General features: G+C 29.7%; 3 protein-coding genes across 4 annotated transcripts in view; 2 read left to right on the plus strand and 1 right to left on the minus strand.

The window, feature by feature from the left end:
* Positions 1-3279: 3279 nt before the first annotated feature.
* On the minus strand, positions 3280-4845 carry LOC115245447 (THO complex subunit 6-like). Its single transcript, XM_029823757.1, has 3 exons — positions 4678-4845; positions 4423-4585; positions 3280-4001 (listed from the first exon to the last, which is right to left on the minus strand). The coding sequence occupies exons 1-3, from the start codon at positions 4812-4814 to the stop codon at positions 3681-3683; spliced, it is 621 nt and encodes a 206-aa protein (XP_029679617.1). The 5' UTR covers positions 4815-4845; the 3' UTR covers positions 3280-3680.
* Positions 4846-5969: 1124 nt separating this feature from the next.
* LOC115245443 (prolyl endopeptidase) lies at positions 5970-13402 on the plus strand. Its single transcript, XM_029823754.1, has 13 exons — positions 5970-6110; positions 6711-6830; positions 7100-7323; positions 7393-7582; positions 10520-10743; positions 11013-11172; positions 11253-11453; positions 11531-11713; positions 11832-11945; positions 12137-12285; positions 12380-12592; positions 12677-13004; positions 13110-13402. Exons 1-13 carry the CDS (start codon positions 5988-5990, stop codon positions 13173-13175), a joined length of 2295 nt encoding a protein of 764 aa, XP_029679614.1. The 5' UTR covers positions 5970-5987; the 3' UTR covers positions 13176-13402.
* Positions 13403-14331: 929 nt separating this feature from the next.
* LOC115245511 (platelet glycoprotein V-like) overlaps positions 14332-14727 on the plus strand; it is a 50174-nt gene continuing 49778 nt past the window's right edge. For both annotated transcript variants that reach the window (XR_003885557.1, XM_029823882.1), the window contains exon 1: positions 14332-14471. The gene's annotated coding sequence lies outside the window, so the exon portion shown is untranslated. The remainder of the gene's footprint in view (positions 14472-14727) is intronic.

Genomic DNA, 14727 nt, shown 5'->3' on the forward strand with positions numbered 1-14727 from the left:
TATATATATATGTATATATTTATATATTGTAGCGCTGTTTGAAACGAATACAACGATATATGATATAATGTAAATATTTTACATATTATACGAGTTTTACAGATAGCTTTTGGAAGCAACCACTATGCTCACAATAAAGTTCAGTTTAAACTATTTAATTTGATATATATTTGTTACGGTCTATCTTTTTTAGTTTAAAAGATAAAAAGGGGTGGCCAGTTTTGGTGGGACATATATACATTCAATGTTGTTATTTTTTAAAAATAGATATTCCCACAAGATATTTTTGATAGAATTCCCACAAGATTTGTTTTGCTACATTAACATAAACATGTATATGTCGTAGCCAGATTACATAATCCATCGTTTTATAAAACATCTAGGCATTTTATAAAGTGCAGCTATATTCTCAAGTCATTGTTGAAAATGAAATATTTTACAATCTGGCTAAGAATTTTAGTCTTTTTATAAAATGCTAACAAGCGACTCGTCACATTGTCAAACGCAACGATTTGTACATGGTTTTAGATTCTGGCTGGTTCATTTCAGTCTTTTTATGAACTGTCTTTGTAGAACAGCCATTTATAGAAAATTAATAGATAATTATATTATAATATTAATAAATAATCATGTGTATTTCTAAATGAGAAAAAGCTTGTATGAATACTTGTTGTATTTATTACTTATTGTATTTATGAATACTTGTATTTATTACAATTAAGGTTTTATATTAAAAGTAACATAAATAAAATTTTTGAAAATAATGTTTGAAAACAAATAAAAAGAAAGATAAAATTGAAAGTGAAAAAAAGTTTTTAAAACACATTTATTATGACTATTTTATCAAATGTAACATAAAGTAAAGTCGCTATAAACGCGCCGTTCATAAAATGACTAAAATGAACCAGCCAGAATCTAAAACAATGTACAAATCGTCGCGTTTGACAATGTGGCGGGTTGCTTGTTAGCGTTTTATAAAAAGACTAAAATTCTTAGCCAGATTGTAAAATATTTTATTTTCAACCATGACTTGAGAATATGGTTGCACTTTATAAAATGCCTAGATGTTTTATAAAACGATGGATTATGTAATCTGGCTACGACATATACATGTTTATGTTAATGTAGCAAAACAAATCTTGTGGGAATTCTATCAAAAATATCTTGTGGGAATATCTATTTTTAAAAAATAACAACATTGAATGTATATATGTCCCACCAAAACTGGCCACCCCTTTTTATCTTTTAAACTAAAAAAGATAGACCGTTGTTTTGGAAAGCTCTCGGAGTAAGCTACAAGAATATGTAATAAAAAATGGGGAGTTCCATTTAAGAAAACATCGACCACATTGACCTCACCTTGAGAATACCACTTAAGGTCAAATCCATATTTTTATCATGTGGCTCCCTCGAAACCGTGCAACTTTTGTCTGAAACATTTTTATCTATCGAGCTCAGTTTTCGAGATATTCGCGTGGATTGATTAAAATAGTCCACCCTGTATATATACGCATATATATTTTAAATTAGATTATATATCACAAGCCACTTTATAATTCAATTGTAATTCTATATAATTTATATAGTAATAGTAATAAAATTAATTTATATATCTTTTATTTGATTCATGATTCTATCCAAGATCACAAAGAGACTTAAAATATTTGATTTATTAATTTTCCAACTTTCCTTATTTGTTTTTTTATTTTTTTAAGGAAATATGACAGATACAGAGAAGTTACGAGACGCCAGATCGGAATGCGGGGCAAGCCGTGGGCGTCAGAGCAGTAGGGTCAGACGATGTACGAGAGACGCAGTGTCGGCGTGCGGTGAGCGTAGTGTTGATCGGTTGTATCTGAGGGCGGCAGCAAACGCACGTACCAAGGGATCCCGGCACACACTACTAGTGATCAGAAGCGATTATGAGGCAGGATCCGCGAATGCTCTGACCGTCTCCAAGGGCGATGTAGTCGCTTTGTTGAGTGACCACATAAGTGACTGGTTTTGGGTACGTTCTAGGGATGATAGAGAGGGATTCATCCCTGCTGTTGTCGCTGGTCACGGCTTTCTTTGATTTTTTTTTTGTCAAATGAGATTTATTTAACAATGACGGACAGTCTTTGTTCATGAAATTCACAAAAGAATTGTGTGCGTGTGCGTGCGTGCGTGTGCGTGTGTGTGTGCGCGCGCGCACGTATACAAATATCGTATTCTCGAAATAGTATGTATATTCTTGCAATAATACCACAATTACCAAATTATTATCTATTAATAAATCATTCCACATAATATAATATAAAGAATTTTAGTCCTTTTTAGAATATAATTGTAATTTCGTATAATAAATAAATTTTTAATATCTTCTATATTTTTAATTGTAATTTTAAAACAAAATTACAATTTCAGTATTTATTTTGAGTGTGTATGTGTATGTGTATATATATTTTAAAAATATAAAGTTTAATAAAAAATACTAATACTTTCTTATCAATTATCAAAGTACAAAATGTTTTAAAATTTATAAGAAATAATAAGTTAAATCAGGAGCGCTTGCAAAAATATTAAATGTTTTATATAAGTTACATGTGACAATTAGAAAAAGTGTTATCATAACCCATTGTAAAATATATTTATAAATTCTTAAATTTTTTATATTTACTACATTTTCGTAATTTTGTTTTCATCATTTTTTTTGCACCGCTTTATCAATTAATTTGTTTTTGTTTATTACTTTTTTTCTTCTTCTTTTTACACTCTTTTATCAGCATATCATATTTATCACATGATTATGCATAAATAAATAAAATTTTGCGCACAATCAATCTAGAATGGTTATATTCATTGTCAAATCATTATTTTTATTATTAAATTTATATTTTTCAATATTGATTTTTACTCTTCTTTATTTAATTTAAAATTTTAATGATGTAATGTATTGTGCTCCAGTGAAAAGAAAACAAAAATATCCTAATTGTAATTTAGAGATGAAAAAAGAATACAAAATATCAATCATTAATTGCTAAAATGAATATTTGAAGATTATGAAGTTACTATTTTGAAAATGTAATATTAGTTCAAGTTTTGCAATATAATCTAATTTCTCTCTTTTTTCTCTAATATATTTCTCGATGTATCATCATGACGGAGAAAAATGTTTTATGTGGGATTAAATTTTATTCACAAAAGTGATTTAATTTATATTTAGAACTGTTTAAACTGCAAAATGATTCGTCAATGTGTTAAAATTAATCATGCAAATTTAAACGAAATTATGTACGCTTTAATTAATATTTCCAAATTTAATCAAATTACATTTACATTGTTCTTTGTACTTGTACAATATGTATTTAAATGAAAAAGTCAAAACGAACTAGATGTATATCCTGGATTTGGAGAGAGCAAGAAGGAAAGACAGAAATATAAAATGCTTTATCAAAGGAACAAATCCACCAATAAATTAACTTTGCCGCGGAAAGAAAAATCGCGCAAATATCCTTTGTATGTATTTGTACAAAAGAAGAATTGTATCACATAAAAAATATATGTATATTTTACTAATATATTTATTACAAACAAAAAACGCATTTCTAGCATTAATTACACCTGTTATTCCATCCATCTGATCGATAAGAAATTAAAACCTTTATGCGATATCAAAAAATTTTGTAGTATTCTAAATATTACGCAAATTTAAGCATCATTTCGCGATAATTGAAATTCGTACTGATATCGATACAATTCGAAGAACCAGCTGCACAGAGCAACTTATGTGGTGTTTCTTGATGTACTATACTATATACAGTGAGACTCGAGGTTGGTACTTTGGCCAGGATTTCACCCTGGTAAGTCATGTGATAAACATGAGCGGCCGCACCACCGGCAATCACGCGTTCCTCGTAGATCTCCGCCACATGTATCCCTTGATCAGCCAAATCAAAAATTGTCGCTGCCTCCATCGTTCGCATATGCCATAACGATAGACTAGGCCCACCGCCACATAGCTAGAATTAAATGAATAATTAGTATAAGAATTAAAATTTTAAATTGATGTATATGCAAAGCATTGCAAAGAATATAACATTGGCTACAATTGTTGTTTATCTCTTCTTAATTACATTTAATTATTTATTTTAAATAACGCCTCTCCTTCTTTTAATTTCTTTTTTATTTATATTCTGTAATTATACAGTTATTGATCTTTATCTAATAAAAATTTGCCGTCAATTATAGTTACATTTTGATTCTCTATCAATTATATATCTATATTTTATAAATATACTTATATTTTACAATTTCTCAATTAAGAGTATTAAATATTTTCACAATTAGAGATCAAACTAAATTTTTGTTTCGCACAAATGTGCAATTTAAAAAATTTTACATATATATAAATATCTTTTCTTATTTTTTATCATTACATACCAACCAATCTTCTGTAAAATCAACAGCACCGATCCATTTTCCAAGTCGCGGTCGAGCAACTTTATCTACTAAATGGGGCGTTAATATGCTAGTATTCTCCTTCTTACGCAAATCCCATAATCTCACAGAACCATCCTCACTGCAGGATGCAAGCTGATTATCCCTGAAATTGATAAAACTCTTCTAAATTATTTAAAAACACTGTATATGATATACTTTTCTGCAACTTCTTAGGTATAGATAAATGATAATTACATTATAGCAAGGCAGTGTATATAATCAGTGTGGCCTTGCATGCTTCTCAAAATTCTTCCGTCATCCAAGTTTATAATATATATGTTATTATCGCCACAACCAGCGTACAGTAAATGATTTGCTTTTGAGTATGCCATGTAATTTATATCTGGTTTATCATAACTATCCCTGAAAAAAAAAGAAAAAAAAAAGCTGGCCAATAGTTAAAATAAATTACATTGATTTTACATATAAATATATATAAGCTATATTTTTAAATAAATGTATATATATATATATATATACATTTATTTATAAATATAGCTTATACCGCTACCGCTCAAAAGTATTCGTCCACCATCGATTTCGTGGATAATTTTTATATAAAAGCCTTAGCTGGCACTTTACCTATATTTTTTTTATGTACACATGTATCGTCGTTATATAAGGCAGTATTTTGAAATAATATTTTGATTATCACTAATATATAAATAGAAAACATCATAAAACACCAGCAGCTCATTCCTTGGAATTCGCCTAGAGACAAAATGCGAACTTCCATTATTTATTCGGTTTGTGTCATGTCATAATAAGCATTCGTAATATTCTTCAGTTATCTGTTAACATTTCGCTTTTCATTTTTGCTTTGTAACGCTATAATCAAAAACAAAGGCGGACACATAGATGAAGGAAAAATTTAGTTTTAAGCATTACTGTGCACACAATTTTTTGGTAATTAGATACGTAAACATAAATAAATACTTTTCACATGATTACTACATTGTTTTAATTGTTTCTAACACTTATAGAACGTAACATAAATAAAATTTTTGAAAATAATGTTTGAAAACAAATAATAAAAAGAAATATAAGCGTGAGAAAAAATAAAAAAAATCACATTTATTATGATTATTTTATCAAATGTAACATAAAGTAAGGTTGGTAAAAATGCGCCGTTCATAAAATGACTGAAATGAACCAACCAGAATATAAAACGATGTACAAATCGTTACGTTTGACAATGTGGCAGGTCGCTTGTTAGCGTTTTAAAGAGATTAAAATTCTTAGCCAGATTATAAAATATTTCATTTTCAACCATGATTTGAAAATGCGGCCGCACTTTATAAAATGCCTAGATAGCTTTTATAAAACGACGGATTATGTAATCTGGCTACGACATATATATTTTTTATATTATTGATTTTATATAAAAAAATATAAACTAAAAGCTATCATCTCGCAACAAAGAGCGCTCGAATTAAACCGCGCCACGGAAATGAAACATTTTCGCGACTTACGTCAAGGTTTAATAGGTGCGATGTGAGAAGAGGATGATGCGCGTGATGATACGCACGTTGAACAGATTTCGGCTAAAAAATCTCAACATCACGGTAGGAACCGTCAATAATTTACAATTGGCACGCTGCGTGACATCCACATCCACATCCGCATCTGTAAGAATTATCGTAGAACCGCAAAAGGCACATCCTCTCGTCCTCTTTTCATAAAAGCGTTATTATTTGTCGCCCATATACGTATACTGTGTTCAGTGCGTTTTACTGGTGTCTTCCGATATAAAAATTGTCAGTACGGAGTACGGGCAGTAATTAAAGAATCATTCATATATTTTCATTCATATATAACATAATGCTAATTAATGCAGTTTTAATTGGCAATACGTTATATATGAATGGAAGTATATATATATGTATTTATATATATACGCACATCATATGTATATTTATGTGTACAGACTTTTCGGAATATACAGCAAACGTCGCGACGGTCACGTGTCACGTGATCTTAACTAGCGTCTTTTTCTACACCTTTCGTAGAAAAAAAGTTTGCGCATAAATTTGATTGAGACTGAATCTATCGTCTCTATTTGTCGTTCGAAAGATTATTTGGGCTACATTTGAAAACTTCGTGTGTCAGTTCGCCTCACGTGATTTAATATTTGGTCTCATTTGGCCTTTACTGACAACTGACGTTTATGAAAAGAGACTCTGTGCGCGCGTGTAAATATCATTAACGAAGTTTTGGTGTTTATTTAGGCGGCGGTTTATCGTGCACGGAAGAACGCTGAACAAAAAACGAACAGTATTATGACGAGGATACAGTATCCCGAGGCACGCAGGGATGAAAGTGTCGTCGATGATTATCACGGCGTTGAGGTTAGAATGCATCTTGAAGAAAGTGATGCCATTAATTTGTGAAAATATCTATTTGTTTAGCCATAAAGAATGTTTGACTCTTGATATTTTCATATTTCACATGTCTTAATCAAATAACGATTAGTCTTTGCATGAAGACTGTAAAGAAAGGCATTTTGTTATATAAATAGGATTTAAATATTTCAAGCTATATTTTAAGGAAAAAATATTTTCGCAGTTTATAAGTTTGTAGTTTGTATTATATGAAAGATATATACTTTTATTTTTAGATAGCAGATCCCTATAGATGGCTGGAAGATCCAGACTCGACGGAAACAAAAGCCTTTGTCGATGCTCAAAATGCTATCACTAAGCCATATTTGGCTGCGTGTAAAGCACGTGACAATATTCACGATCGATTGAAACAGTTGTGGGATTTTCCAAAATATTCATGCCCTGCCAAACATGGTGGAAAATATTACTTTTATAAAAATACTGGTTTACAAAATCAAAGGTACAACGCGTGATATATATTTTTATATGTAAGTTTATGAGCAGATTTCAAGTTAATAAATTATTGCAGTGTTTTATATGTACAAGATACTCTTGAAAGTGAACCAAGAGTATTTCTCGATCCTAATACTTTTTCCGAAGATGGTACTGTTGCAATTACCAGTAGTTGTTTTAGCGAAGATGGTAGCATTTTTGCATACGGATTATCTAAAAGTGGTTCTGATTGGAGTACTATCCATTTTCTGAATGCACAAACTGGTAAGATGATGAAAAAAATCTTAACAGGTGTTGTAGTTTTTCTTGATATAGCATTTTATTTGTTGCAAGTATATTTAATATATATATATATATTTTTTTATTTTTATTTTGTTTTTTTATTTTTTTTTATTTATTTTTATTTGCAGTCAGTTGTTCGTTAATTGTTTTAATATGGGAGATTCGCAATCGATTGGGATGTACGACTCGACTATTTTTCTTTATTCTAATTTTTACATTGTTTTTGTTTAGTATTTCCAGTATTTCATGAGGTCCTGTGTAATGGTCTCCGAATTTGCCTGGTTTCGGCCCTTTTAATAGAAACACATGATCTCCAGGCTTGAAATTCTGAGGGTTGACCTTTTTGTCGTAGTGCTCTTTTGACCTGCATTTTGCTTCTATAACGTTTTTACGAGCGTTCCCTTGAATGGCATGGAGTTGACTTATAGATTTTAAGATATTTCAGTGGATACATTAAAATGGCCTACCCTGTATATACATATATATACATTACCGCTCAAAAGTATTTGCCCACCATCGCATCGGTTTCGTGGATAATTTTTATATAAAAGCCTTAGCTGGCACTTTATCTATATTTTCTTTATGTACACATGTATCGTCGTTATATAAGGCAGTATTTTGAAATAATATTTTGATTATCACTAATATATAAATAGAAAACATCATAAAACACCAGCAGCTCATTCCTTGGAATTCGCCTAGAGACAAAATGCGAACTTCCATTATTTATTCGGTTTGTGTCATGTCATAATAAGCATTCGTAATATTCTTCAGTTATCTGTTAACATTTCGCTTTTCATTTTTGCTTTGTAACGCTATAATCAAAAACAAAGGCGGACACATAGATGAAGGAAAAATTTAGTTTTAAGCATTACTGTGCACACAATTTTTTGGTAATTAGATACGTAAACATAAATAAATGCTTTTCACATGATTACTACATTGTTTTAATTGTTTCTAACATTTATAGAACGATTGTTTTAGATGGGCAAATACTTTTGAGCGGTACTATATATATATATATATATCTCAAAAAAATATACTTATAAAATACTAAACTAATATATAGTAATAATCTTAAGGAGGAACTGAACGAATCAGCTACGTCAAAAGTTAACAAATCTAATACATTTCGAGAATCATGAATGTGACATTGTGTATATAAAACATTTTAGTCTTTTAAAATATAAAATTGATAAATAATTTGTGAATTAAAATAAAGATTTGCCTTATAGAATATAATTTAATCTCAAAATCGTTAATATTATTTTATATCGAACTAACTTTTTTATAGTAACTATACTCCACGAAAATTTTATAGGGACTGTGTGTAAAAAATTTATGAAAATTAAAGTTTTAATTCTTATTCTTAATTTTAATTTAGGGCAAATTTTTACTTTAAGTTATAAATTAATTATTTTTATATTTTTAAAGTCTAAAAATTCTTTAAATACGCAATGTCAAGTTCATGAATATTTCGAAGTGTATTAGATTTATTAACTTTTGACATAGCTGATACATCCAGTTGCTCGTTAATCGATCATGGATGTCGCAATAATCATCGTATCAGCTGTCGCGTTACTTCGAGCTGAACGCACACTAAATCTTTCTTTTTTTACTGCCATTCCCCCTTATACTTATAACATATTTACTGCCAAGATATCGCGACTACGATACTGCATATATTCGCAATATGATGCGTCGGACCTTCGGTTGGACCACTCGCACAAAGTTGTCCCCGTATCAATTATTATCGCATACTCGAGAGACAGCTATTGAGTCCACTAATAAGCAGGCTCTTATCATTTCGTACCCTTCCGTCTCCTCATGGATAGCAATGCCAACTACGTTGAACTTATACAGGATGTCCCAGAATTAAACTGATAAACTTTAGGTGGTTATAAAGAACACCAAAACAAGTCAATTTTGTAAGTCAATAAATAATTTGTTTCAAAGATTTTTACCTTTGTTAGTCTTTGATTCTCTAGTGCCAAAACGGCTCATTTGTGGACATGGATTTATTGGCAAAATTGGTTTATTTTGGTGTCCTTTACAACCACCTGAAGTTTGTCGGTTTAATTCTGGGACAGCCTGTATATGCTAAGAAATAAAAAAAAAATAAGATTTTGCGAATCATTGTATGTATCACTTATTCTCGATACTTATCGTGTCAAGCAAAATTAACATACGATCAATCTGCAGACATATATTTATCAGAGTAATTCTACTAGGGATCTGCTTTTTATAGCTGCACTAGTTCAGAGTTTATCTTTTTCTCTGCACATTGGAAGGAGAAAGATAAACTCTGAACTAGTGCAGCTAGTTCAGCTATAATAGAATATATAAAAATAGACCCTAGAATGATACGTGCATACTTTGATCGTGTACTAAACGTCGTAAAAACCGAGACTGCTAATGTTGATTAATTAATTCAATCATTTGCATCAGATGTGAAAGTAGGAGCTATAAAGGAATTAGTGAAATCGTTAATCTAGGAATAACTGAATACATTTACACGTCATCCATAAACGAATTTAATAATATCCGTAGTTTTAAAAATAGTCAATCACAGTCATTCCATTCTTCAGAATAATAGCTGTAATTGGCCAGTTTTAAAATTACGGATGTTATTAAACCTGATTAAGGGTGACGCGTAATTTTTTGAAACGTAAATACTCTCTCTTTATAAAAAAAGCTGGTATAATATTATATATATGTAGGAATATTTTTATTTTCTATAAAAGAGCAATACAAACATTCCTATAATATATATATCGTAGCCAGATTACATAACCCGTCATTTTATAAAACGTCTAGGCGTTTTATAAAGTGCCGCCACATTCTCAAATCATAGTTGAAAATGAAATATTTTACAATCTGGCTAAGAATTTTAGTCTTTTTATAAAATGCTAACAAGCGACGAAAAATATCCAGAAATTTTGGAAAAAGTAAAATTCTCACCAATTACATGGACACACGACAATCGTGGCATCTTTTATGGACAATATCGAGATCAACAAGGAAAAACTGATGGTTCAGAAACTTTAGGTAATCAAAATCAAAAACTATGCTATCACATTGTTGGTACATCGCAATCAGATGATGTTGTTGCAATTGAATTTCCTGAAGAACCATTGTGGAGGATGTGAGTTTTGCAATTTTAGTTTTTAGTTTTTTTTTCTAATACTCTACTATAAAATATTATATTTAAACATGTAAAAAAATAATATGTTATATCTTGTATACAGATTTTGTAAATTTTAATGTATCTAGCTATATTCAGATATGCCAATATTTTAAATTCGACTATATATTTTTATATAACACAAATATAAAAGAACAAATATTTAAACAAATTATAAAATTGATTTTTTTATGTATATATACTTAATATGCATATTTTTGTTTTATTAGAGGTGCAGAAGTATCTGATTGTGGCAACTGGCTCATTGTTACTCCTCTGAAAGATTGCAGAGATAATTTAGTGTATTTTACTCCATTAAAAGCTGGAATGGACATAAGTAACAACTTGCCATTGACACAGGTTGTTGATAAACTTGAAGCTGATTATGAAGTTAGTAAATACTTGGCTCTTCAATTTATTATATTTGTTGTTTGTAACATTTATGCTATTGCTTTCTTATATATTTTCAGTACGTAACCAATGTTGGTACCAAAGCTGTGTTTCGCACAAATAAAAATGCACCTAACTACAAGTTAATAGCTATAGATTTGTTAGATTATGGACAGGACAAATGGGTTGATCTTTTGCCAGAACATCCTGAAAATGTATTGGATTGGGCTGATGCTGTAGATGAAGACAAATTCGTTGCTTGTTATATACAAGATGTTAAGGTAAATATATACACGAAATATGTCTAGAATAACAGCTTAGAGTAAATAATAGATACTGACAATTGAATCTTTTATAGAATATTTTGCAACTGCATTGTTTAAAAACTGGTGAAATAATTAGAACGTTCCCTCTTGATCTTGGTACTGTTGTCGGATTCTCAGGCAAGAAGAAATATTCCGAAATATTTTATCAGTTTACATCATTTTTAACCCCTGGCATCATATATACAATTGATTTGAAAAAAGAAGAGGAACCACGAGTTAGTATCTGTTTTTTTTAAACATCTATACTAGTATAATATTTCATTACTATATAAAAAGTTTTATATTGAGCATATTTATAAATTGATTTGATAACTTATGTTTTTGTTTTTATAGATATTGCGAGAAATTAAAGTAAAAGGTTTTGATGCAAGTTTATATAAAACTAGTCAAATATTTTATCCAAGCAAGGATGGTACAAAAATTCCCATGTTTATAGTAACAAAGAGTGTATGTATATTAAAAGAAATATATTTCAATAAAATATTAAATGTGTTGTATTATTAATGTGGCCTGTGAGCATTTAATAAGTAGAAACTTAAGAATATCTGAAGACTACTAAATTTTTATGTATGTATTTTATCTTTGTATATTTCTTTCTCGTCAATGTTAAAAATTATCAGTGAAAACATTTAATTTAGGATGCTGTATTGGATGGAACTATGCCAGCCTTACTTTATGGATACGGTGGCTTTAATGCAAGTATTCAACCTACATTCAGTGTTACGAGACTTGTCTTTATGCAGCATTTAAATGGAGTACTTGCTGTCGCTAATGTTCGTGGAGGGGGGTATGTAAGGATATAGAAAATAAAGAAAATCTCTATAAAATAATTTACTTATATAAAAAATATCAATTTTCAAAAATGGCATTCTTTGTTATAGTGAATACGGAGAAAAATGGCATAATGCAGGACGTTTCTTCAATAGACAGAATGTATTTGATGATTTTCAATATGCAGCAAAATATCTTGTAGAAAATGGGTACACTACTTCAACAAAATTGACGATTCAAGGTGGTAGTAATGGTGGCCTGGCTGTTGCTGTATGCATAAATCAAAGACCTGATTTATTTGGTGCAGCTATAGCTCAAGTGGGGTTAGTTGACATATTTTTATTATTTTTGTAACTGTCATGCGTGCGCGACATGTATAGTAACGAAAACTACTAAAATCTTTTCAGAGTCATGGATATGTTGCGTTTTCATAAGTTTACTATTGGTTCCGCTTGGGTTTCGGATTATGGAAGCTCAGATGATCTTAAGCATTTCCAGAATTTGTTGAAATATTCACCTTTACATAATGTAAGAGTACCTCCTGATGATGTACAATATCCAGCAACATTGCTTCTGACTGCTGATCACGATGACCGCGTCGTACCTTTGCATACTCTTAAATTAATAGCAACTCTTCAGCATACACTTGGAAACATACCAAAACAAAAAAATCCGATACTTGTAAGAATAGATACTAAGGCGGGTCATGGAGGTGGAAAACCAACCATGAAAGTGGTAAGTATATATATTTCTGTAAAACAATTTGCATTTAAAACATATATACACACAATCGATTTTATTTTAAAAATATCAGATAATAGGGAGAATATTCTATTTTAGATTGAAGAAAGTACCGACATCTTGTCATTTATTGTACAATCCTTGGGTTTGGAATTTAAATCATAATTAATGAAGCTAAAAAAAATGTAAGTTACAACACATTTTGCATAAATCTTTAAAAAATCAAAAGATGTAATATGATGTCACTAAAAGCGCTTATGCGATTATTATGTGTATTGCAATATATTGTTGCAAATTGATCCGATATGCTTCAATTGCAAATTCTTTTATAATAATACTGTATCCTTATTGTCGAATAAAAATGACAAAATTTATACTTTATGATAATGTAAGACGATGAATTCTTGATTTGTTCAAAGTATAATATTCACCAAATGAAATATCGAGCAATCGTTATAATTTTTAATATTTAACAGTCAAAAATACGCCAAACAAATTCTAGTTCTGAAAAACATTTTTTTATTCTGAATCTTCTTCTCCCTCCCTTACCCTACAAGGAGATTGCAAAAATGTTAAAATTAATCAATACTGTTTTAAAATACTGTTAAAAGAAAAAAATATATAACCAAAAAGTTGTTTTACGAATCCCTTTTGGATCGCTATATCCCGGTATTGTCCCTCTTTATTTGGTAGTTTTGTTGATAGTATAATTATTAGATATAGATATATATATAAAGTTTGTTTTATTTATAAAATTCATATTTGTCAGTGATACTGACGGTGTCGTTGTCAATGTGGAAATGTATATGTCCAAATTTTTGTTATACGAAAAAATATGTAAACGTAATATTGGATGGAATATCGCGATATCCGGTTTTATGATCAGTATTAATTAATCCTGGTCACTTACTGCGGTGATATTAAATTATAACATCAGAAGCAAGAAATCATATAAATTTTTTTATTAGCAAATTACGTTGCAAATAGTTGAAATAAGTAAGTTTTGTCTTATGCAAATATCCGCATTCGATAATATCAATTGACAAAACATATCGAAGATTTTCTTTAAGATATGTGATTAATAAATAGCTATAAATCTTAAATTGTTATAAGATCTCTTTTTTTATTGGAGAAACATAGAGAAGGTATATGTGCATTTACTAATGCAGAGCAATAAAATAGAGACTATATTTTATCAATTTAGTCACCAATTTGAATGTGAATATTAGCATATAAAAAAATACTTATTTCAACACATGTAAAAAAAAAATTTATGATTTCTCGCTTCTGACATTATAATTTAATATGGTTGCAGTGAGGAAACAGGAAACTTGACGTCATAACGAGAATTGCAACGCTTGTATAATGTTCGTGGCGAGCATTTTTGATGTAAAAACGACAATATATAAAGTCACTCGAAAAATAGCATCGTTCTAGTAGCTGACGAATAAATCATCTCTGGTGAGTACATTACTTAATTATGCTTATATGTATGAATATTAATACCATGAATGCGCATGTGTTACATTGAATATTTATTTATGATAATTTTATATTCGATATATTCTCGCATTACATAATAATCGCGCTTTAATAACGCTTCCGCAACAATTACGATATATCCCTTCAAATAGAAAATATACAAAGGAAAATAAGATATTTTGGCTTTCACGCAATTGGTTATTAAAGAATTCAGAGTAGAAGTTAAATTTTTATT

Source organism: Formica exsecta, unplaced genomic scaffold (genome assembly GCF_003651465.1).
Source record: "Formica exsecta isolate Colony F162 unplaced genomic scaffold, ASM365146v1 scaffold98, whole genome shotgun sequence".
Classification (NCBI taxonomy): Eukaryota; Metazoa; Arthropoda; class Insecta; order Hymenoptera; family Formicidae; genus Formica; species Formica exsecta.

What these genes read in the sequence shown, in the direction of transcription:
- LOC115245447 (XM_029823757.1), bottom strand. Translation starts at nt 4,814, where the DNA reads ATGGCATACTCAAAAGCAAATCATTTACTGTACGCTGGTTGTGGCGAT. An exon ending in ATACACTGCCTTGCTATAAT is followed by an intron (nt 4,586 to 4,677) that starts GTAATTATCATT and finishes TATCAATTTCAG; the next exon opens with GGATAATCAGCTTGCATCCT. An exon ending in ATTTTACAGAAGATTGGTTG is followed by an intron (nt 4,002 to 4,422) that starts GTATGTAATGAT and finishes ATTTAATTCTAG; the next exon opens with CTATGTGGCGGTGGGCCTAG.
- LOC115245443 (XM_029823754.1), top strand. Translation starts at nt 5,988, where the DNA reads ATGATGCGCGTGATGATACGCACGTTGAACAGATTTCGGCTAAAAAAT. An exon ending in ATGATTATCACGGCGTTGAG is followed by an intron (nt 6,831 to 7,099) that starts GTTAGAATGCAT and finishes TTTTATTTTTAG; the next exon opens with ATAGCAGATCCCTATAGATG. An exon ending in ACTGGTTTACAAAATCAAAG is followed by an intron (nt 7,324 to 7,392) that starts GTACAACGCGTG and finishes AAATTATTGCAG; the next exon opens with TGTTTTATATGTACAAGATA.